Below are 24,336 nucleotides of genomic sequence, written 5' to 3' on the forward strand. Positions count from 1 at the left end.
ACAGTGCTGGACTTCATTCACTGTGAAGGGCTCATATTTTCATCTGAAAGGCATTACAGGATACTGCTACCTTTACAAAGCACGTTTTCTTTGTTAAAATTGTGCTGTAGCACATTGGGTCAACATAAAGATGACAATATTGTTCCTTGATTGCTGTGATTCTAGATACTATTTCCTATGGGTCTGTCCTCAGTGGTGATACCTAATATCAGCAATCCAGAAAGACAAAATCTGACTGTAAAAAATAAAAGCTCCTTTCACAAAGAGAGTAGTTTGGAGCGCCCATATGTTGGAGAGAAAAGCTCATAGAACAGAGGGATACTGCTGTAATCTATGACAGTCCTCCCTGATAATGATAAAATGATTAAAAGACTCAAGTAGGCAGCTGTCTGGCTGATTGTGTAGGAAGTGAATAGGTGCATATTTCTGCTAGTGCACTGGGGACATACAACACAGCTTTTGGCAACTGCAGTTCTTCTAAATAGACTAAAGCCATTGAAATACATAGCTGATATATATGAATATTCATTGGAAGCTTTGTGTTTTGACAGCAAAATAGTATTTTTGCTTGAATACTGCCTCTGATATCACACTTTTGTGTGACAGTTCACCTTTCAATCTCTAAAACTTGTCGTTTAGTTAACCTAAAGCACAAGAAAAGCAGAATTTAGCAGAGTTTCCTTTTTCATTTCTAAAGTATGGAAATGATTTTAAAAGCTGGCACCTTAAAATAAGTGTTGGCCAACTTTCCAAAGTACTTTCAGGGCCCTATCATGTTTTGGGAAAAACACAAAGCTGATAGCCAAGGTTAAAAAAACAAGGCTTCAGTACTTACCACTCAAGAACAAGTACAGGCCATAAAATGTGCATTTGATTTTTTTTTTTTTTTTTTTTTTCTCCCAAGGTTTGGATCCTAAAATACATGAGATTGGCTCCAAACCAATTACTTACAGGAGTATGTTACTTAGTTTCTATTTGTAAAAGGTGATCAATATGGCCTTCATCCTGTGGCTGTGATGAAATTATTGTATTGGTTTGAAATCAGTTTTCTCATGGAGTAGAGGGGTGGGAAGAAGGAGCTATACTGCTACATTGCCAGAATAGTAACTAGCCACACACTTCATGTTTCAGCTGTCCTGTCTGTAAGGTACCAACTAGTGCTTTGTTTCCTCAAGCTTTACTGAAGAAAAATGAAACTACTACTTCCAGTGAAAAACGTTAGAGCAAGGTAGTGTTATTGATTTCAACAGGACCTCTGAACTATGTATTCTAGTCCTCTAATTCCAGTGTTTTGCAAACTACACTAATTATATTGTTTTAATAACCATCATAAATGATCCTGTTATTCTTATTTTAGATGAACTTGCAAATTCATCTGAAACCAGATTGTCTTTGGAAGATCTCTTCAGAAAAGAGTTCATAGTTCATAATCCAGAAGCCAAATGGATTAATGGTAAGTGTACTATCTCTCATGTAATTTGAATCTAGGTGGTCATTTTAAGAACTGAATGATGTCACTACCATTTGAGAAAGAATCAGTTAAAATCTCAAACTCTCTTGAAATTGGCCGGAGCCCGAGTTTTCCTTGTAATGTCTGTTTCATTAATTTTTGAAATGGTTTTCTAATTTTAAATCTCTGTCTATGCCAAAGTGTTGAAATTGATGATAACCACTTGCTTGCATACAGGTTTATTTTGTGGCGTTCAAAATCCATCTTAAGAAACTCATACAATGGAAAATAATTTTAAAGGTGTCATTCAAAATAACAGAGGATATAAGCAATCTAGTGTAAAACTGATGAGATTGTGCAGTATGCAGCTGGAGGAGAACATCTTGCACATTGATTGGATATTGGCAGAGTAAGTGCATCTGGACTCTGTACAGGAACGTTTTTGTGGAAAATAAGTAGCTACTTACTTTACGCACCTCTTAGAGTAGAATTTGAATAAATAATTTAGAATAAACATCTAAAAATGTTATCATCTTGACCTCCTGGGAAAGGATGGGAATAGAAATTGAAAAAATGATTCCTCCAGTAAGCATTTCCTTCAGGATGTAGAGAATATTTTGTAGAAAAATTTCCAATTTTACATTAAGAATTGTGAGTTCGAGATGGATTTTAGGTAAGGTCTAATGTTTACCTGTTGCCATTCAGTAAAACTTTCCATATGAAGATATTAATTTGTCTAGCATTATCTTTCCAACACAATATCGTTTCTTCCATGTTTGGAAATTCATACACTACAAAGATTATTGCCATGTAGTTACTTCTACTATAATCCAGTCTTAAATAAGAAAAGCTCCTATATGTTTTCACAGTCCGTTTTCTTTTCTACTTGAAACTGAGTCCACATTTTTATGTGCTTGCCACCAGTTAATAATTCTGCAGATGTTTAAAGCTGTAGAGGAAGTGCTATTCTTTATCTGAGATAATCAGCTGTTGCCAAATAAATTAATTAGTAGAAAGTTATTAAAGTAATTAATAGAAATTGGTAGAAATTAATAAGAAAGCATGTTTCTATTGATCATCATTTTAAGATATATCTATGTAGATATCCTTCAGTTTCCTCTCACTTTCCTTTTTTTCTTTTTAACTTCAAAGGCAATTTTTAAAGGCTTGAAATTTTGCATCAAATATGCCTGCATTGTTTTGTTTCTTTCTTGCTTTATGGATAAGGGCTAGTATTTTTCTTGAAAATAATCACTCAGCCATTTAGTAAGCTTTTTTTTTTTTTTCAATTATAAATTGATCAATTCAACTTTATTTAAAAGGACATTAAGGAGAGCATATGTAGCCATCAGTTCAATCAGCATTATCTGAAAGAGTACTAGATTTCAGAAAGCATTGCAGTTTCTTGGCATAGTTTTGAAGAAGTGATATGAGAATACATCTTTCCTTAGCATTATTGATCTTCAGATTTTCTAATAGAAAGTGAGAATTTAAAATGCTGCCAGTGAATAATAAAAGTAAGTACTTTATTATAGTACTTTTATAAGTACTTTACTACAGCACATTGCTACTGATAAGGCATGTTCTACTGTTCTGCATTAGATGGCGAAACAGCTTGCTTTACTTAGAATCACAGAATATCTTGAGTAGGAAGGGGGCCTACAAGGATCCTCAAGTGCAACTCCTGGCTCCACACAGGACCACCCAAGACCAGACCCCATGTCTGAGAGCAGTGTCCAAACACTTCTTGAACTCTGGCAGCTCAGTGCTGTGACCGTGGTCCTGGGGAGCCTGTCCCAGTGCCCGACCACCCTCTCGGTGAAGACCTACTTCCTGACGCCCAGGTCTGTGCTGTTACAGGTCCTGTTGCTGTCCCCAGAGCAGAGCTCAGCTCCTGCCCCTCTGCTCCCATTGTGAGGGAGCTGCAGGCCGCCATGAGGCCTCCCCTCAGGCTGCTCTGCTCGGGGCTGAGCAAACCCAGGGACCTCAGCCACTCCAGACATCTTGCCCTCCAGACATCTTGCCCTCCAGCCACTCCAGACATCTTGCCCTCCAGACTCTTCACCGTCTTTGCTGCCCTCTTTTTGACACTGTCTAATAGTTTTACATCTATCATGTATCGCGGTGCCCAAAACTGTATACATCACTTGAGATGAGACAGTACCACTGCAGAGTAGAGCTGGAAGCATAGTTTAAAATATGCAGAGTAATTACATTTAAGAAGGTACTGCAGTTAAACTTTCCTGGACTTTCTTTTGCCAAAAAAGCTTGTTAAGAGATTTGTGTATCTATCATATTGCTTCTGTCTTGAATTTTAACTGCTTTTGACTGATTTTAACCCTGGCTATTAATGACAATAAAGACCTGAATCTTTTTTTTTTTTTTTTTTTTTTTTTTTTTCCTTCTGCTTGTATGAGATTTGATTTCGTTTTTGCTGTTTAGATAATCTTTGTCAACCTTTCCTATACATAAAAAAGGTGTGCTGGATGCTTGTTTGTTTCCTTCAGATGGGTATGTAGTCAGCACAGTCATGATATTTTTCATGTATCTAAATTAAAAGTGTTGGAGAAGAGCCTGAAGTCTGAGTGACAGCCTGCAGCAGGCTATGCCCTGGGATCCCGTGTTGTACTACAGCTCAGCGAATCACCTGAGATATAGGTACAGATCTGCTTTCCAGAGCAGGGAGGGATATGGGCATCTGCTTAAGGTAAAACTTCTGTAAGGTTCTTTGCTGAAATTGTGAGATGATAAAAGAAATATTTTTCTCTTTCTGTCTTGCTTGCTGCTGGAGGAGCTGTCTGTTCCTTTACTGAGTAACCCTTACAGTTCTGCGTCACAGGAAAAGCATAGGGGGACGTGTATGGCTGCTCAGCATCACATCTCTGCAGGCAAATACAGTCCTGCTGCATAAGGAGGGTAGGTTTTGGGGAAGTGAAGAGAGGACTTGGGAGGTGGCAGGCACCAGCACAGAGGGAATAGCTGGGATGGATTTCAGTGGCTGTTGTTTTGGGGAGGGGATTCATTTTCCTGTTTGGATTTCATTCCCAAAACAAATGATTTTCCATGCACATATGTTGTAAAGGCAAAGATTCTCCAACACTTTTCCTTTTAAAATTTCAATTTGTTTCTTTTGAGACGATGATAAACTATTTCATCCCAACTCAGAAGTATTTTCACTTTTTCAGTCTGCCTTTAGAACTGTATCAAGACAGTAGATGTCTGTTTTTTTTGTTTGTTTGTTTGTTTGTTTTTTAACTCAAGCCCTTGCATTTACTTGTTTTATATTTCTTTTTTCACTGTTTCAGAATTTCCTGTATTAGCTTCAGTAGAGACATGGTTTTCATTTTCTGAGTAATATTTACTAGCTTTGATGATGGCATTATTACTTAGTTTCACATACCAATTTTATCAGCATGGAGAAGAAAGGAATGAATGATGCCTACCCTTGGAATCAGTGGTGAAACCAGTGGACTGGTTTCTGGATGAAATCCCTCTCCCCAGTTCACATTTTATTTTGCAAACATTTACTGTATTTACCAATACAGTCTCTCATTTGTAAATATTACTATTAAGATTAATATACTCTTGCTTTACAATTGATACTCTTGTTTTACAATTTAATAATCACTTCAATGCAATATTTTTTAGATTGTGTATTAAAGTTAGCAGAAAAAGGTGTTACTTGGCTGCAGAAGTATTATTGCTGCTTTATTGCTTTATTCCTTAAGGAGTGAATGAGACAGTGGCATCCCATGTGCTTATTTGTGTTTGTCCCTAGCATCTTTTTCTAGCTGTGTTCTGCCTTTATCACCTAGGGACTGAAATGTGTACCCTTTGCTGGAGCTGGTGCTTTGCTCAAGTCTCTGTTGGCTCTCGTTTATCCTGAAAAAATAAATAAAAAGTGGATCCGGGAGACTTGGCGTGAAGATGGGTGAAATTGCTTTAAGAATTGTAGATAATAAAAACGAAAGTGGTTTGGGAAGCAAAGCACACTGAGATTCCACAGTACAACCTGTGCCAGCTTTGTGCAGGAAATTGTGGTTTAAACCATTTGGCACTTTTTAAAGGAAGCTTCTTCCTGTGCACGAGACAAATGTGAACTTTATTTATCAGAGCTGAGCGAGGAGTGTTGTTTGCTGGTTGATATGGGTCAAGTGTAAGAAATCAGTCCATCGCTGAGCAACAAAAGAACACAGATTCTGCTCCAGAAAGTTGCAGCTGAGTTGGAGCTGACAAACAGGCAAATCTCTATTACAATTACTTAGCTACACATAGCTATAGTGTTGGTATTACTCTTGTAATTTATAATGGATGTTATTAAGAGTGAAGCCTTATTTTTTATTTTATTTTCCTCCTAAATGAGTCAGAAGCAGCCAGGCTGGAATTCAGCCATTGTGCATTTTCAGTGCAGCAGGATCTGTGCTTGGCATTCAGCTATTTAGGCAGTGATATGATGCGTTAATGCTCTGGCAGGGACTTCGGAAGATGTGAGAGAGGTACGTACAGTGGTACTCTTGCCAGCTCTGGATATAGCTTTCATTATTTATCTGAATCTATCTGTACAGAGCCAGGAGCTGGAAGCCAGGCCAGAGAGTTGTTTTGTTGCCTGTGGTTCATTGTGAAGGGTTTATTTCTGTAAGGCAGTGCAGGGTTGGACGTTGATTCCCCATGTGGGGAAAAGCAGCATGTTGAAGAACAAATAAAAAAATCCCAGACAGAGCTCCAATCTTTGGAAGCTTTTAGCTAAAACTCTTCTTTCATAGAACTGCAGCAGTGGTGAGAATTACACACCCAGTTTTTGCCAAATCTTAATACCGAGTTTTGAGAAAGTGCCAAAAAAATGGGAAAAGATACGTGGAGTGTCTGGATTGACTAAACTTTCTCTCAGAAACTGCCAAATAGGGGAATAAATGTTTTGATCAGTAGTTTTTCACTGATTTATTTATTTATTTTTTTAATGTTAAATGAAAGAGTTAATGCTGTTGTAAAATTGATTGAGATAGCAGCATGATTAATTTCTCTCATTAGGGAATTGAATGCAGGGGTTTGGGGCTGTTTTTGCACTCAGGATGAAAGTTTCTCTTCAGGTCAGTTGTAGGTGGGTAATTGGTCATTCAGGCCAAGGTTGTGGTGGCAACTATCCCTGGTACCAGGCACAATGTTCCCCATTGTGTCCCTTGATGAAGGAATTGTGGCTCTGCAAATAATGGCTGATCTTGGTTTAGGAAGAAATTTTATTTATTTATTTATAATTGAAGTTTAACTGTGGTAGTTCTTTGGTTTTGTTTTCTCTGCATGTCTCTTGTTACAAAATGAATGTATCTTTAAATTTTATAGGTGAAGAATGCATGAAAGCAGAATATATACTCGGCGTATAAAGCTCCTAAAATTTTAATGTGAACAGGAACTAGAAACAACAAATAGAAATAAATGATTTCATGCTCTATAGCAGAAGTGCAAATAAGAAATCATGAGATAATTTGATTTGCAGGTGTGCATGAATGTAACAAAAACCCTTAAAAATGGATTCTATACATTTTTTTTCTGCATGGACATGGAGATTTCATCTTGCATACTAACTTACCAGACAACAGATGGTGGTCTTCAACAGTAGTTGTTGTTATAAAGCAAATACTAATTTTCTTACATGATGCAGAGGTGCTTTTGTGTTTCAGGTTCAGAGACTCAACCTTGTACAGGAATCTATTTTGATGTGTCAGAAGTTGGCAAAAGAGATCTTCCCTGTGGGGAGGACAGAAGACTGTTCCTTTTATCCACTGATTCTCTGCCCTTCTTTATTGTATTACAACCTGTGAAGTAGAGTTTTTCCTTCAGTTATTTTTTACTCTAGGCTGTATGCAGTCTAGCTTTTAAATAGTGTCATTTAGTGGCTGTTTTAACTGAACTTTCCTTCATGACCATGCTATTAGGATCTGCTGCATATACTATATTTCTTTCTGTTCTTTATTGATATTATTGATGTCTCTAAGGTACCACATGATTTGGTTGCTTAAAAGTGGATCTTGGGTAATTTCTGCTCTGATCAACTGCGTTAAGCCCCACTGCTGCGTCGATACTGGTGTCAGTGTTAATGATCGCTAACAAGCATTAAATAGTGCTATGTATTCAGGGCCATTAACTTGTGTCACCATTGCATTTTGTAAATGACTTCTTAGCACACCTCTCCAGAAATCTCCCTTTCCTCACAGATATTCTCTGTACACTGATACAGCATTGTACTAGATATAACCTCTACACTGTCTTGTACCTCTTTTCACTTGACCATTACCATTATTGACTGCAAGTGTTTTTTTTTATGGGCTTTTGTTTTCTGATTTTATTTATTTATTTATTTATTTTTACTAGACATTTTTCCTCTGCAGATTACCACAAATTTCTATTCCTGAAGAGTCTTTTATTTTTTGTAACACCTTACTTATAGTTGTATTAAGAAAGACATGGACAGATTCCATGCTTAATGGGACAAAATCCACAGATTGTGTACATGAAGAAAAATGAAATCAGGTATTCCAGCTGGTGGAACATCAAACTACCTTTTTCCACCTTTAGCCAAAAATACTCATTACAATCTTTCTTCAAACGTATGTCCCATTATTTTTTGACTTATTCCACAACCCAAAGCATTAAAAATTTAACAAAGAGGTCAATGTACTTACAAAATGTTTACTCAGGCAGAGTGTATCTGTCATACATGGCATACTATATTTCAGAAGATGTTAGCAGAATGGTTTACATTTTCCAAGTAAACTTTATAGATATCAGCCTCATGTTCAGGGGGTAAGTATGGTAATTCTGCATGTGAACCCCTAGGAAAGTGGACCAGACACTTAATAAATCTTACTTCTCCCTGTTTGTTGAAGGAAGAGTCTCCTGAGTATAGTGCACGTATTAAGGTTACTATTTCAGTTACCATAGCAATGTCTGTGGAAGTGGGAGACCTTTTCAAGCTAATACATTTTTGACTAAGAAAGCAGCTCTTAATGTACATGAGTAGAAACCTGATGTGCTACACCATTACTAGTATGGATGCTGACCTCTAGGACAAACATTTTTACAGTACGGGAAAACCTAAACAGTGAATTGGAGAACAAGTCCTACGAGGAGCGGCTGAGGGAGCTGGGCTTGTTCAGCCTGGAGAAAAGGAGGCTCAGGGGTGACCTTATTGCTCTCTACAGGTACCTTAAAGGAGGCTGTAGCGAGGTGGGGTCTGTTCTCCCACGTGCCTGGTGACAGGACGAGGAGAATGGGCTAAAGTTGTGCCAGGGGAGTTTTAGGTTGGATGTTAGGAAGAACTTCTTTACCGAAAGGGTTGTTAGACGTTGGAATGGGCTGCCAGGGAAGTGGTGGAGTCGCCATCCTTGGAGGTCTTTAAAAGACGTTTAGATGTTGAGTGATATGGTTTAGTGGAGGACTGTTAGTGTTAGGTCATAGGTTGGACTTAATGATCTTGAGGTCTCTTCCAACCTAGAAATTCTGTGATTCTGTGTGATTCTGTGATTGCAAGTACTGGAATGAGAGCAGGTGAGTTCCTTCCAGCATTCCCTCCCACTTCTTTCTATTATACACGAGGACGTCAGAGAAGTATGTGCTCATTCATTGGCAGGCTTATATACATATGAAGTGTCTCCTTGTTCTGTTTTCCCCAGTTATCATTACTGTTCCTGAGCAGAAGGATTCCTGTTTGCTTATTGGAGCTGTAGTCATTTCACCTTGGGTTGGGATTGTAGTGAACTGCTAACTTTTCCCTTTGGAAGCTGCTGTTTACACATGCAGCTGGTTTTATGGTCCTTCTTACAGGCTCACTTAAATCTGCTCTAATCTTTTTATCAGCAATTGGATCCTCTGCAAAGGAGAACTGCACAGTGGGGGGATATACCTTCAGCCGTAGCTTCATGAGACAGCTCTGTTGGCTGCTTCTGCCTTGTTCCCATTTGCCTAAAGCAAATCCTTTTCATTTTCTTCAGTTTTCTTACTTGTCTAAACAGACAGTGCTTTAATGAGTATGGCACAGTGTCAGTGTTCTGTGGCAGATTAGTAAGCTTTAGAGTGTTTAAAGTAATCTTTAAAGAACAAAACTTTATGTATCTAATCCTTATGTTTTGTTGTCTGTTCTTTTTCTTTTTTTTTTTTTTTTTTTTTTTTTTTTGGATTGAGACAGCAAAAACAGTGCTGTGTATACCATTCTGTGTTGTTTAAACGCTTATGTAATGGACCCATAAAAATGAATTTCTTAAGCATAGATATATCTACATATATATATTATATATAATCCATTTATTATGCCTTTACACCTTTTTTCCTGCTATTTTAGAATCATAGAATCATGAATCACAGAATGGTTTGGGTTGCCAGGGGCCTTAAAGCCCATCCAGTTCCAATCCCCTGCCATGGGCAAGGACACCTCCCACCAGACCAAGTTGCCCAAAACCCCATCCAGCTTGGCCTTGAGCACTTTCAGGGATGGGGCAGCCACAGCTTCTCTGGGCAGCCTGTGCCAGTCTCACTACCTGCATAGTAAAGAATTTCTTCCTAATGTCTAATCTAAATCTGCCCTTTTTTAGTGTAAAGTCATTATGTCTTAAAGATGCATGCATTCAGATGCATGGAAATGGGTACCAGGCCAAGGTTATTCGTATGAACATGTGGTTGGTACTTGAATGATTTTAGCTGATTATCTCTGTCAGTGTGATGAAAAAGGAAGGACTTTTGGCTTTAGCTTGTTTGGGAAATTTGATATATCCACATACATTTAGGTTATACATTTAAGATTCTTTCGTAAGTCTGTTCACTTCTGGTATTGCTTAAGTTCTCCTGGAAGATGTTTGTACTTCAGAGCTGAATAATGAGGGCATGTGTATGGCATAAATGACAGGAGCAGGAGGCAGTGTAAGCATTGCACGGTTTTGAGAAAAATGGGGGAAAAAAAAAGTATAGTTAAAGTGGAAGCAGGAAAAAGAACAAGGGAAGGGGCAGTCCAACGGAGAGCACAAAGGCCTGTGTTAGCACTTCACTGGTGCCACAAGGTGCAAGTGTTTCCCATTACAGACACATCTCTATTCTAACTCCAGGCAGTTTCTAGAAGGACACATGGACAGTGAGAGTTTCCACCAAATCATGGTGTTCTTGATCTTTGAGAGGCAAGTGCTGGCCCTTGTGATGAGCAGGAGACATGAGGTTGGTGCTGAAGGCTCATATGTGCTATGTCACTTGTGGCTGTCCCCAGAGCTGGACTAAAGCTCTACAGTTGCTCTCACCCCATTGACACGGTGCCCAAGGAACACCTGGTGAGGTGACCTGCCTGCCGTTCTGTCTGGCCAAAAGTTGAACTTTACAACTGTAGCTATGTATTTATCTGGGGCAGTGAGAAATGCAGTGAGAACAAAAGTGCTATAAACTTTAAATTATTTTATTTTTGATGTTCTGACTTAATTACATTTTTAATTTACTCATGCAAAAATCGAATGTGGTGAACATACTGTCTGTATGAGACTGATAGTTGAGACAAAACAGAGGCAAATTATATTTGCTCGTTTATCCAGTCTGACAAAGTTTCTAGGCAATTTATGTGAGGTATTTGCCAACTAGTAATCAGTGTAGCAACCATGTGTCTCTTTGCCAAATCATTAAATGTAGATTGATTTTGATCCATTAATAGAACTATACAAACCCATGGCCCTCTTGTGACATAATTGAATTCTGGGCGCTTTCTTAAAATAAAATTACCAAAACATGGGACTGGGAGAAACGTTCATGTTTTTGACTGAATTTAAATATTGGATTCCCATGTTGAAAGTGCTTCAACTTTAATCCAATTTTATCTGATGTTTTCCACAATACTTTTTCTCATGTAAAACCCTCAGAGAAAAAGCCACTCGAGTTTTGATAGGTTTCGTTGTTGTTGTTTTGTTTTGTTTTTGTTTTTTAATCTGTAGCTGAGAGCTTACTTGATGCATGAAGCCCATCTTACAAGGCAGGTGCTTCAAATGGAAATGTAGTGTGCTTTCTCTACATACAGCCTACTTTAATCATATGGCTAACAAAGTTTCTTCTGCATTTGGAATATTGATTTTTAAGTACAGCCAAAGCTACTAGGAAGTCTAAAGTTAGCTTTAGACCTGTGAATTACAAATAGAAAGTAAAAATTGTCAATACTTGAAACTTTAAAACTGGGGCCATGAAAACCCAGGAGTTTACTTCACTAATACTTACAACAAGGACTGTAAACATCAAGCAGCTAAGTTAATCTATTTTACTGCAGGACAGGCACTACATGAGAATTTGTAATAATAGCTTCAAAAGTAATCATAATTGACCCCATCCTAGAACAGCCATCTCAAGCATAAGAAGGCAGCTTCTTTTCTTTTTCTTAGTCCTGGAGTTGTGTTATGAGTCTTGTCTGCAGAAATGGGTCAGTTAATTATGTGATGATGATTCAGATATTTCTATGTTTGTTACTGAGAAGCCAACTGAGAGGGCTCATCTGTAAAGGTCACTACCTAGCTGTTGGATGATGATAACTTTGCAGATAGTACTGGCATGAGTTAGATTCAGAGTGACAATTACAGTTGGCTGAAGATATTTTGTCTGAAAACTCTGAAATTTTCAGTCCTCAAGTTTTGTATGGAGGAATATGTCAATGGAAGCTTTGAGAAAAAGGGTTAAACATTTCATTTCATCTTTCTTATATTTTGGGTGATGTTATCTTTTAAAAAAATTGAAATATTTTGCATAATCATTTCAACGTCTCTTATTTTAATGTATTTCATATTGCTTGTGCACACTATTTTATTCATGCCAAAATACTTTTGACATGAATTTTGGCATTATCAGAGAGAACAATTCAACATTCTAAAACAAGTATTTCAGTATGTTCTGTTTGAAACTCTGAGGAATCTTTTCTTAAAATAAGAAGTAGAAGATTTGCAGCATATTCTAATATGGAATAAAATGCAGGCACTCTCCAATGTTTTGTTTTCTGGTCATCTCAATGGGCAATTTAAAGAAGGAGGCTCTAAGCCATATGATCAATTACAGCTCTGAACTACATTATAAATCACCCAAACTGATGTTGTATTCTATTCATAGAAAGCAATTTCAGAGTTAATATTGTAACCTGCAGCATTTCCATTGATTTCTGATGGATTCCAGATATGCAGAGATATGGAAATTGGCTGCTGTTATGAGTTGTTCCAAAAGTGGAAGCTGGTTCTTTGCTCTCCAGGTAACTGCACATGTAATGAAAATTTTCTAAGTTATGAATTTTTATCTTTTTCCATTTTCATACCCAGCATTGTGTCTTGTCCTCCTAGAGGCAAGGACTTGCTGTTCTAGCCAGTTAGTCCTTTCTTTTTTTAGCCATTTAAAATGATCCTATAAAATGTTACATAAACGTTTCTCTCTTTTAATACTCTGTCCTCTTTTCCAGCTATTTCTTGTGCTCCTATTAAGGTAAATTGTGTTAGTTGAAAACAATTTGGCCAGAAAACTGTATTTTTGAAGACCTTGATTAGCCTATGCACGTTATTATAATGGAAATAATAACAATAGTTCTACTGTATTATTCTGGTATATGTTATAGTGTTAAATTATATTTTTTTTACTGCCTAGCTAAAGTCAGAGGGTCAAGAGTATTGAAAAAGAGCTAAAAGTGAAAGTGCACTTTTTTTTTTTCTGCTGTAGGTAATGTTTTCTTCCCCCTCCCCTTTTCTACATAGTGTATGGAAATAGAAGATAGACAATATGCCTTTCAGAATAAACACTTTGTATCCTATCCTATTACCATCTTTAGAGTGACTTTTTTTTTTTTTTTTAACTAATTTTAACAAAACTTTTTTTAATAGGATGTGTCTATCTTGAGTACTGTAACATAGATTCAAAGAGACTGTGATTTAACAATATCATTTATTCTGTTTCTCATTAAAAAAAATAAACCTGCATGTTAAATAAATTGCATTCCTTTATGTGATTACTTGAACTTTTTTTTTGTTTGTTTGTTTCTTTGTTTTTTATTTATTTATTAAGTAATGCTAAGCTCTGAGGAATTAAAATTACATTTGAAATATAGATTTATCTGGGTGAGACCTTCCAGAAATAATAGCAAGAAAACTGTTTGATGAATAGCTTGACTTCACCTGGCAATTTTGTGGGAGTTCCTGAGCACCATGTTAAAAGCAGATTCTTTGATGAAAAACATGACATTTCTCGGTTCCCAGCACTGGTAAAGTGTTTGGTGAAAGATATTTTCATTCTTAGTAAGTGCATTTGTGGAGATAGACTTCGTGTTTCTCTTATGCTCTGATTCAGGTTTTTGTTTAATAAAAATAGAAAACTTCAGAGCGAAACTTCTCACACAATTTTATACAATAACTTTGGTACATTGATATATCTGTAGACACTCAGCAAATACCTGTTCATCTAGTACTGAACTTCAGTATGCTATCACAATGGAATATTTATTTATTATAGAGGTTTAAAAAAAAAGGATATTTCAATTTCAAGGAAGTCAGGATATATGGATATTCATTTTGAATTAATTTCAGAAAGGCTTGTCAGTCATGGCTATTCATGGATATTTCCAGTGTTGTTAATCCTCAGGTGAAGAACCGTTTGTTTCATTTGTTGAATACAAAAGCAAAGCAGAACAAACAAAAAATTGTTAACAAATATTATAATAACATAAAACTTGATTTTTAGGAGTTCTGAGCACCTACAGCTTACTATGATGGCTAATATAGCATATATTCTTTCTTTATAAAAGATTTTAATCAGTTCCTTGTCTGGGAGCTTCCTGTTTCAGTCAATGAGGTTTAGACAAGTGTGAAGAGTTTGGGACTGAGGAAAAGCATTCGGTCTTCTAGAGAAGAGGGAAATTGCTGCTGAGAAAACGCCTAATTGCCACTGATTTTGACAGTACTAGCTAGTAGTGCACAGTGCTGAGCATGTGGAAACTGGTTTGATTTAGCAGGCAAAGATTTGTTGCATGTCCTTTCAGGAAGTTTTTGTTTTGTTTTGTTTTCACACAACTTGTGCTGCTCCAATCTCTGGTCTTTTTGGGGGTAGTTAGTCTGAATGAACAAATAGTGTCAGAAAGAAAAGATGGGCATCTGTCAGTCATCCTGTGCTTTCCTTGAGTTGTTCACAGCCTCCCTCTTCCCCACTCCCCAAGAAAAAAAAAAAAAAAAGCTTACTGCTGTATCAAAATATTTACTGAGTAACTGGAAAAAAAAAGTAAATATGAACATATTTTTCAGTATAGAATGCCATCAGTTCTTAATAAAGACATGATGATCTGTATGTTCTATTTAGAGAATTTTGATACACAAAAGCAATTTGCTTTCAGACAAAATCTTAATTATTCCTTGAGAGAGTATTAAATAAAGGACCACAGACAAAAATAATCAATTTACATCTTCACCAGAACAGCAATGAAAAGTTCTTTCAATATCTTTTTTAAACCATTTACAGTGACAACCTTTAATTATAAGGGTAATTACTTTTATTGCATATTGCAATGTATGTTTTTAACATAATAGCAAGCTGATTTCTTGCATTCATTCCTTCCAGTGAAGGAAGAATCTTTTCTAAGTGCATAATCTGAATTTAAACGAATGCAAACCTTTGTGCTCAGCTTGCATAGCATGAGAGTGATAACTTAAGGAAAATACAGCTTTGTGACACGCTGATTACTTTGATAAAGATAGAAGTATATTCTCCCTTTGATGAGTGTGTCTAACTTCCATTAGCGCTAATGGGAGTTATGCATTTACTCTTTGAAGAGTCTACACTCCAATTAATTATAACACTTTAAAGAAAATGTGAGATGTTATTGAAAGTAGAGATTATTTGCTGTTAATTTCTTTTTTGAATTTCTATTCTGTTCTTTTTCAATCTGTGAATGCTTTGGCATTGACTGACATATTGTCATGAAATCTTGTAAATACTGGTATCTGTTTAATTGAAATTACATTGTGACATATCGATAGTGAAAGTCATCTCACGTCTAGTTCTTTCTGAGATATCTAGCCTACCTCCCGTTGGTTCTTTTTCTTCCTGTTTACCTTGAGCTGACAGCTGAATAACTGTTCCATTCAAGTTACCAATTCCAAGGTTAACCTCAGATCAGGTTTTATCTGACAGAAGTTGAGATAGACGAGCGAGCTCTGTTCCTTGTGCCTTTCCTTAATTTTTCTGTTGTGAGCAGAAACCAATGAGCATCAGAAAACAAACTGTTCTTGTATCCTGTGCTACAAATCTGATTGTAAACAGGAAACCACACTGGAAAAAAGGCTGAATGGCTCTGCAGAAAACAAATGTATGTTGTTGTTGATTGCCACTCATATTGAAGGTGATGCAATAGATTCATCTGGAAACTAAAAGCAATTAAGCAACTTGCTCTTTAAATAGGTATGTAAATGATAGGAGATCAGCACAAAGTGAAAGAAGATGAATCAGGTTAACCGAAGAGACCTAATTATTTCTTTTCCCCAGAGCAGCTTATTAATATTGGTCTCTATTTCTTCTCCCTGATGTATGACTTTTAAAGCTGCCTAGGCATCTGATAAAGCCACTGTACGAGTGAAATCTCTCTGTGGAGGTTATTTGGAGGTGGAAGAATAAAAATTGAATTTGAATTCAGGATCATGGATCTCAGATCTGAGCAATATTGATAAGTATGTAACAATTTTATATTTATTCTTTTTCACTCACAATGTAAAATTTGCCACTCAATTTGTCACAAGCTTGAGCTGAATCCTCAGAAGATTTTTGTGCTTCTGGCCTGAGAGACGCTGCTGGTAGCAAATGCATCACCTGGAGTATCTGCCTGAAAGAGGCAGTGTGTTTATGGCATCTGCAGAGCAGAAGAGTAAATATTGAGTACAGAATATGGAAAGATACAGAGGATGTACAAAGAAATCCAGGCAAAGAGATAGACTTTCTGTTTGTGTGAGGGAAAGGGAGGAAAAAAAAAAAAAAGCTTCGCTGGATGATATAGCAACTTGGAATCAAACTGCACCAAGCCCACAACTCTAAAGTGCCTGAGAGAGTGGAAAAGCAGACTGGGAAAAAAATAGAAAACAAAGATGCCACATGTTTCTTCTCAGGCTTTCCTTTGAGTGGAGAATGCTCTTTATCATTTACCTTCCTCTTGCTATAGCTCTTTGGACTCAGTTTCCACTGAACAGAAGAATGGGATTTATGGATCCAGACTACCCAGAGGTTGTCAAAATTCAGCTTATTTGACAACTAGAAAAGAAGACAGTTGGTGCCTCCACTGATGTGAAAGGTGAAGAAGAAAAACTTCTAATAGCTGCCTTATTGGACCTAAGGTTAGATGGGACAGGTATTTCATGCCTTCTTGAAGTGAAGTATGTGGAGCAAGAAAGTTTCCAGTCCCATAGGAGAGGATGACTCCATGTATAGTTTCCTGCCTACTCTTCATGACCTTTTTGAACCCTGCAGCTGCAGGCAGGTGAATGAGGTCTCCAAAGAAAGACTTGGGAATGAGGATTACAAAACTGTTAGACTGCAAGGTCATTTTTTGTTTCAATGACAAAAACTACAGTCTGTTGAAATGGGATTGCAAAGAGTTATCAGACTATTCTCTCTCATGATTTTTAGGCATGTTCATGATCTCGTCACCTTACCTGCTGGCAACAGGCAGAAAAATCATGTTCCTCTTGGACATGAAGAGACAATGAACTACTCACATGGATCAGCCCCGAAGGGGAACCAGTCTTAAAATGTGTTCTTAGTGTGGAAATATTGGCTCCAAGGCCTTGACTAAGACAAACAGTATTCTTTCACAAAATGCCTTATGGTCATGATGACACCAGTAACTCCTTGAACTATGTGTGCTGAGAAGAGACTGTTGTTCTGGATGGAGTGGGAGGCAGCTTGTGCACTGCTGGGGCAGCATGGAGCATTGGCTCCTGCTCCCTCGAATGCAGCACCTGGCAATTTTCTGGGGGTGAGGTTTGTCTTCTCACTGGCTGCAGCTTGTGTCCTCACCAAATTCCTGGCCAAAATAGTTATCAGAATGGAGGTGGTTCGTCATTATGGTACGTGCCTAGAGCCCCATGTCTTACTGTGGCTGTTATTCTTTATATTTAAAGCTAAATTTTATTATAGTACCAAAGTTTTCTAAATAGAGCTTAGGCCAAAAATATGATGCTTCATAATTTAGTTAATTCCACTTGTTTATTCTATCAACTAATAAGGACTGCATTTTAGTAGTACACGTGGAAGACATGTAGACATGTGGAAGTCCATTATAGATAATGTTTCTTTGTGTCTCTATTTTCTTATTATCCACGATGCAGATTTTGTAATTTTGGAGAGATTTCTTTTATACTTGTGTACTGATTTTCATGAGAGAAATGTTTTCTCATAATGGCTCAAGTCAGGCTATTGCTTGACTGCAGAATTGATGATGAAAATCCTGACAGATACTTTACCACAGCAGTGTGAATGTGCTGTTAAGATAGTTTAGTTAGAAAACATGTAATTATGATAATGGCAAAAGAGCAAGTCTCTATGGGGATTTAGATTTCCTCCTGTAATGCAAACAAAAGGCACTCTCAAAATGTAAGTTCTGTTGTTTCATCTATTCTAATGAGCAATTAATCAAGACGCAGTTAGAAAACTATGCTGATAAGGGTAAAAGCTGGCACGTATCTTTGTAATTTGTATTGTAACAAATTGAGAGATGTAATCGCAACAGAGGAGAATGTTTAAATAAAATTAAAGCTGTGGTATGAAATGACAACAGGAAGAAACTGAGAGTTAAGAATGACATTTTGTCTTATTTTAACAGAGCTGTGAAATGGAAAAAGACCACCTCAGTGGCTTGAGTTCTGTTGAAATGGATAAGCTGTCAGCCCTACGTACAAATTTCTGGCTTTGTATTTGGTTATGATATATCAATTGCACTAACAGAGTATAGTTTTCTGCAATTTTCCTGCTTTTATTGTGTTTTAACACAACTAGAGAATGGATAAAAGGTGTTCTTATTTAAAATGGGAACAACCTGGCTAAGTTTATTTGTTACCCAGCAATGAGACTGATTTATTAATAAACATATCACATATATTACTATCAAATGATTTGATTTTGTATCAGAAACCGAGATTGCTTGACAGCTACCAACAGTTATGGGTAAGTTAGAACTGTAACATAAGCAGAAGTCATGTTATGACTGTCATACCTGAGTTTGGAGATAAGCCAGCCTTTTTCCTGTGTATGTAAACTAAAACTTTCTCTTAAAAGAAGAACGGTACAAGATGTAAATCTCAGTTTGTTGTCATTGTGTACCATAAGCTATTAAAATCTTTGCTCTTTTTAGAGCACTTGGATACTATAATTCATATTTTTAATTACAAAAAAAAATAATTTTGTGGAACAAAATTTACGTGAACTGCCATTACCTCCTGGTTCCTTTCTTTGCATAAGTGCAGAAAGAGCTGCTTTGTTTGAGCACGAGTATTTTATTTCTGGAGCCAGGGGACTAATGACCTCAATAAAGATACGCATTGTCTAGATAGCACATTTTATTCCATAAATATTTGGGTGTTTTATCAATGAGAAGCAGAATCACTGTTCCTGGTCTATTGTGAGGAAATAAAGATGCAGCACTCAAGAAATGAAATTGGTAATTGAAGAGAAGAGAATTATAAACTCTTTATTTCCAGGCTTGGGATGGCAAGAGATTACAGGTTTAGGCTATGTCTTGGTTAGTAGTAGTAGTGTGGGCCTGTAAGAGCAGATTTTCAGAGTGAATCAGCTGGTGCTGAGCTGGTGCTACCCAGTTTGCTAGATGGGATGTTTCAGAGCAACTATATTCTTATCTCAGAGACAGGGAGATAACTGCTGCTGAGGTGCATCAGGTGCCCTCTGGGAGAAAATCTTCTAGTTTGGTGTCACTGTTCAGGACTCTATCCTGTGTGCTCTGAGGTTGCTTTGTGATGTGAAATAAAGCATGGTTGAAGGAACAGAAGTAGGATGAGACACATATCTACCAGGAGTACTTTAGGTGTAGCTGGGCAGGAGAATCGCAGGAGGAATTGATCAGGGGAAGAGGGAATTTGAGGGGGTGGAATAAATAATTTCTTGATGTCTGTTCTGATCTTTCTTTAGTTTTTAAGTTCAGAAACTTTTCCTAGCATCACCGGGGAAAGGAGTATTCCTGGGAAGTAAACTCAGATTTCTTCACCCCTTTTCCTGTATTGTAATTATTGCAGGACACTCCTTCCCATCAGGAATATTGATTAGCATGTGAAGCCTGTCATGAACCTTGTGATTTGTCTCTATACTTTTTGCATATTATGTTGATGACTACCTTGCAATGTGAAACCCTGAGAGAAATCCATTCCAGGGCTGAAAAACTTTTGATCAAAGCAGTAGAATGACTTTACCCAAAGCTCTTGGGTAGATCAAGGATAAAGTTTAATAATAATAATAATAAAATCTGCTGATGTAATTTATACAATTCGTATATTAAATCCTAAAGGGTATGCCTACACTGTTGGTCTGTTTTAATTGGACTTAATTGATTACCAAGAGTAATCCACAAATGTTTGAGGTATGTCTAGACTAACATTTATAGCTGTGTGCTTAACTCAGCATAATGGCTAATTAATTTGAATTAAAATAAGAATTTGTGCTGAACACTCTTTTGCTATTTCATCTCATGATGGCTCAGAGGTGTGCCAAGGTCTTTAATCTGAAGCCATTCAGTTAATCATGCAGATACTCAGGGTGAATGTGTTTCAAGAAGTGGGATGAAAAATCTTGAACTTTTTAACCTTTGATAAAGCCCACATATGCCAAATTACTGTCGATACTGCAAAGCATACTTTTCTCTGTGCTGCATTTTTTTTTTTTGTTTTGTTTTGTTTTGTTTTTAGGACTGAATGCAAACAAGAATACTCAATTGCAATACTCAGAATGGGAATTGTATGTTGTTAACTTTTTTTTTGTGAACACTATATACTTTTATTCATGTGCTCAAAACTGCATGAAAATTATATATTTTTAAATAAGGCTACTTTAAAGCAACATTTAAGTAGAAAGTTATATTTTAAAGTATACACGGTAATTGACAGACTTTTTTAACTTGAGGTTCTTGCAAAGTGCTGGTTATTATTACAGTTTTACAAAGAACATACATGCTTGAGTTTCTATTGAACAAAGCTCTATAGAGATTAAATGAGTGTTGCTGGAAGGGAACCACCTCTTAACCTAGCTTCGATACATAGTAATTTCTTTGTTGGGAGGCATAAAATGATAAAGGCAAAAAAAAAGCGGCAAAAAGGTTGAAGCCAGTATAAGAAAAGGAATCATGGCATCTTTCAATAATAATAATTTACAACACTGTCTAGACCTACAATTCCTTGGTACCAAAATACCTTTTAAATGATCAATGACAGTATTTTAACATACACCTAGTTTTCAGTGTCTAATGCCAGCATTTAGACCTTAATGCCCAAAACAATGTGATTGTGCTCTAATTGCAAAAATAATTAGGAAACTCAAGTCAAGCTGTTTGATATGAATTGCTGTAACAAACAAATTTCAGTTGTTGTATTGCCACTCCATATTTTTCTCTGCTCCAATATGCTGTCTGGAGAGTGGGATGGTGTAGTTTAGACCAAACAATAAAGGACAATTAAAAAATAAATAAATAAATAACCAAAGCAGTAGAAATCAAAAAAAAAAAGCCACAGAATTCTGGAATCCTAATGTGTTATTCAAGGAAGGGTCTTTGTTCCTGAAAAGCTAAACCTGTTCACAGACATTACACCCAATGAAGCAGAGCCACTAAAACAAACCCAAGAATAAGCAGAATAATGTCAGGATGCTCACTGGCTGTGCCCTGCTCCCTGCTGTACCTGCCAAGGTAAGCAGTATTGCCAGGAAAGGTGTTAAATCTTTAAATGACTGTGAAGTAATTCCAAGTTGCTTTGCAGAAAACGTCACTTGCCCACAGGGAGGTAGTATGAGGCCGACCACTTATTTGGTAGTTGGTGAGGGATTGTGAAATCAGAGCAGTCTGATTCTCATGCAAGTGTATCCACACAGAAATAAGTGCAAATTACACCCAAAGGATAAAATATTTGAGACTGGAATTTCTTTTATTTTGCAACTCTCTTAATATGTTTGGGGGATAGGTGTAGCTTCCTTACTTTCATTGATTTCACAGCAGCACACCTCCAGGGATTTTAAGTGTTACTTTGTTTTCTGTAGCAATAAACCTAGACTGAAATATTCATCATCTACAGGCTCACTCTTGCCTGTTGTTGGGATAACATTAAGCTTGACTGAATCAGACTGGCATTTTTTTTTAATTACAAAGCTATGTGAAGAAGTGAAAAATTCAAGGAAGAGTTCTGTATGTCATCATACAGTGAAACAAGAAAGGTCTTCAGGAATTATCTTTTTCCAACAGCTTAAAAGTTAATAATTTATATTTCTCAATTAAACTGTAGTGTCATCTCATTAAATGGATATTAAGCACAATGTCATGAATGCTGAAATCTTCAAGCTGTCACTCTTCATGGAAATACCGGAAGACTATGTTTCAGCAAACGAATTTAGTCCCACTTCCTTTCTTCCTGGAAGCACATTTGATATCTAATTCAAACCTGTGTATAGACATCCTTCCTTACCCTTAGCTTTTGTTAGGTTTTCTCTTCAGAAAAGCCTTTCTTCCACATTTTTATTTTTTCAGGTGCATGTACCCAAAATGCTGCTGGTGGAAACCCTTGTTAGCCGTACAGAACTGCAGGATAAGCACTGTGTTAGTGCAAATAGGTGAAAGAGTTGAAAGAGGTCAGCCCTTATAGCTCTTATAAGTCATTGTGAGAAGCTTGAATCTGTTCCTTAAAGCATAATAAGACATGCTGTGTACCTGCCTATTGAAAACTACTGCAGTGACAGCCTCACTCCATCATATTTAATGTGGCAGGGATAAGTGTGGAAAACCCTTAGGTGAGTATCCTGTTCAGATTCAGGATTAGTGATGTGTTTCATGGCGGGCAATTCTCCCAGAAGTTATTTGTTTTTCAGGCTTACTCTTTAAATGGTGGGAATCTGTAAGTAGTATTTTACTGGGGAGATAATAGTATTTTCTGACAGAATGAAACAAGTTGATTAAATGGTAGAACGGTTAGTGCTGTGGTAAATTCTTAATTCTGAAATTCATGTGTGTTACACATCACCTTGCATTCTAGATTTTGGATTCTGTAAGCTCAGATCAGCCATCTCATTTACATGTTGATGCTGTAAGATGTTGGCCATAACACGAGTTCAGAAGAAATGACTGTTACTAAAAGTTATTTTTGTTAATTATCTTTCTTTTCCTATCACACAAAGCAGTTGGAGGAAGATCTTTGTTTTCTAATGATCTGAGAGCAAAGATGGACTGTCTCCTGGAGAACAGGTGGGCTGACTGCTTATGTAATGCTGTAATGCTCCAACCAGGTAATGGTTGCATTCGAACCAGTAGGCACCTGCACAATCTGGGTGTTCCAAAAAAAGTACAAGTACGGAGAAACTGTATTTTTTTTTTTCCTGAAAGATGAGTAAGTAAATTAAGTAAAATGTGTAACACTATGAAGCTTGGAGAGCAGAAAATTCAGTTATTAGCTAACACTTTTTATAGCACCTTTAATGGGCAGCATCTTGTAGAGACACCTGCAAAACCAAACCTTGTCATAAAAGCCTTGGAGCCTAAATTGAGATAACAGATGTGACAGATCTGAGGAGCACTAATGAGCAAGATGCACCATTACTTAGGCAGCTGGGGTCAGAGAGTAGAATAGCAGGGTGTGCAAAGAAGAATACCAGTAAATAATTCAGCATTTCTGAATTGCATCAGTCTGTGTGTAGCTAGAAATGTGCTTGTCATACAGCTCAGTCTGCTGAATGTACTCCTTGAAGAGTTTTCTGCTGAGTAGCACAGCTCCTTTTTGAGGTTAGATATTAGGAGAAATTTCTTTACTGAAAGGGTTGGGCAGCATTGGAATAAGCTGCCCAGGAATTGGTCAAGTCACCATCCCTGGAGGTCTTCAAGAAACATGTAGATGTAGAATTTAGTAGCATGGTTTAGTGGTGGACTTTAGAACTAGGCTGGACTAGATAATCTGAGCAGTCTTTTCCAACCTGAATGATTCTGTGATTCTGTTCTCTTACTAAGAAGAGGTCATCTGTGACATGAGGTGTACCACTTCTGATAAGTGTTGCTCTCCATTTTTTTTTTTTTATGAGTATTTCACCTCTCTGTGAACAGACTACCAAAGGGCTTCTGTGCAAGCATTTTCCTATTTCTTCTGAAAGTCCGATGATTACCTATTTAGTTCATTTGTTAGAAGCGAATCATGTCATAATCTTGCAGACGTATTTGTAGCTTTTGTCAGGATACCTCAAACTTAAAAGTTGTTTTTAGTGAGAACCTTTCACCTTTAGTGTTATTATAATATATACATGTGTAACAGGTAATATAAAATATATACATAATGTATATTATATTGGTGTATTTTGGTTTCCTTCAAAATCATATCACCTGTGCTCCAATGCAAATGAATGACAGCTGTAAGAAGGGAAAGCAGTAGGTTTGGCCCTATTTCCCCTAGGCACAGTCTTGCTGTATTTATTCATGGTCAGGTGGAGGATGGTGACAGCACTGGTGTGTGTCCTGTATGACCTGCCTCACTTCACAGCACAGTAGTGACAGAAGGATGAGCTGTTCCAGAGATGGGTAGTCTTGTCTTTGGAATGATGGCCTTTACATAAGATAAATATTTAAAAGGTATGTGCAGGGTTTTAAAAGGTTTTATTAGGATTATGAAGGTTATTTTTTTTTTTCTCAA

The 24,336-nt window shown here is 36.9% G+C and overlaps 1 protein-coding gene across 2 annotated transcripts in view; it reads left to right on the forward strand.

Annotated features, from left to right (window-relative positions):
* The window catches only part of DPP10 (dipeptidyl peptidase like 10), a 487,552-nt gene that overhangs the window by 285,185 nt on the left and 178,031 nt on the right, over window positions 1–24,336 (forward strand). For both annotated transcript variants that reach the window (XM_032189693.1, XM_032189692.1), the window contains exon 3: window positions 1,358–1,453. In XM_032189693.1, the coding sequence (XP_032045584.1) occupies window positions 1,358–1,453 (96 nt within the window). The remainder of the gene's footprint in view (window positions 1–1,357; window positions 1,454–24,336) is intronic.

Source organism: Aythya fuligula, chromosome 6, assembly GCF_009819795.1.
Source record: "Aythya fuligula isolate bAytFul2 chromosome 6, bAytFul2.pri, whole genome shotgun sequence".
NCBI lineage: Eukaryota > Metazoa > Chordata > Aves > Anseriformes > Anatidae > Aythya > Aythya fuligula.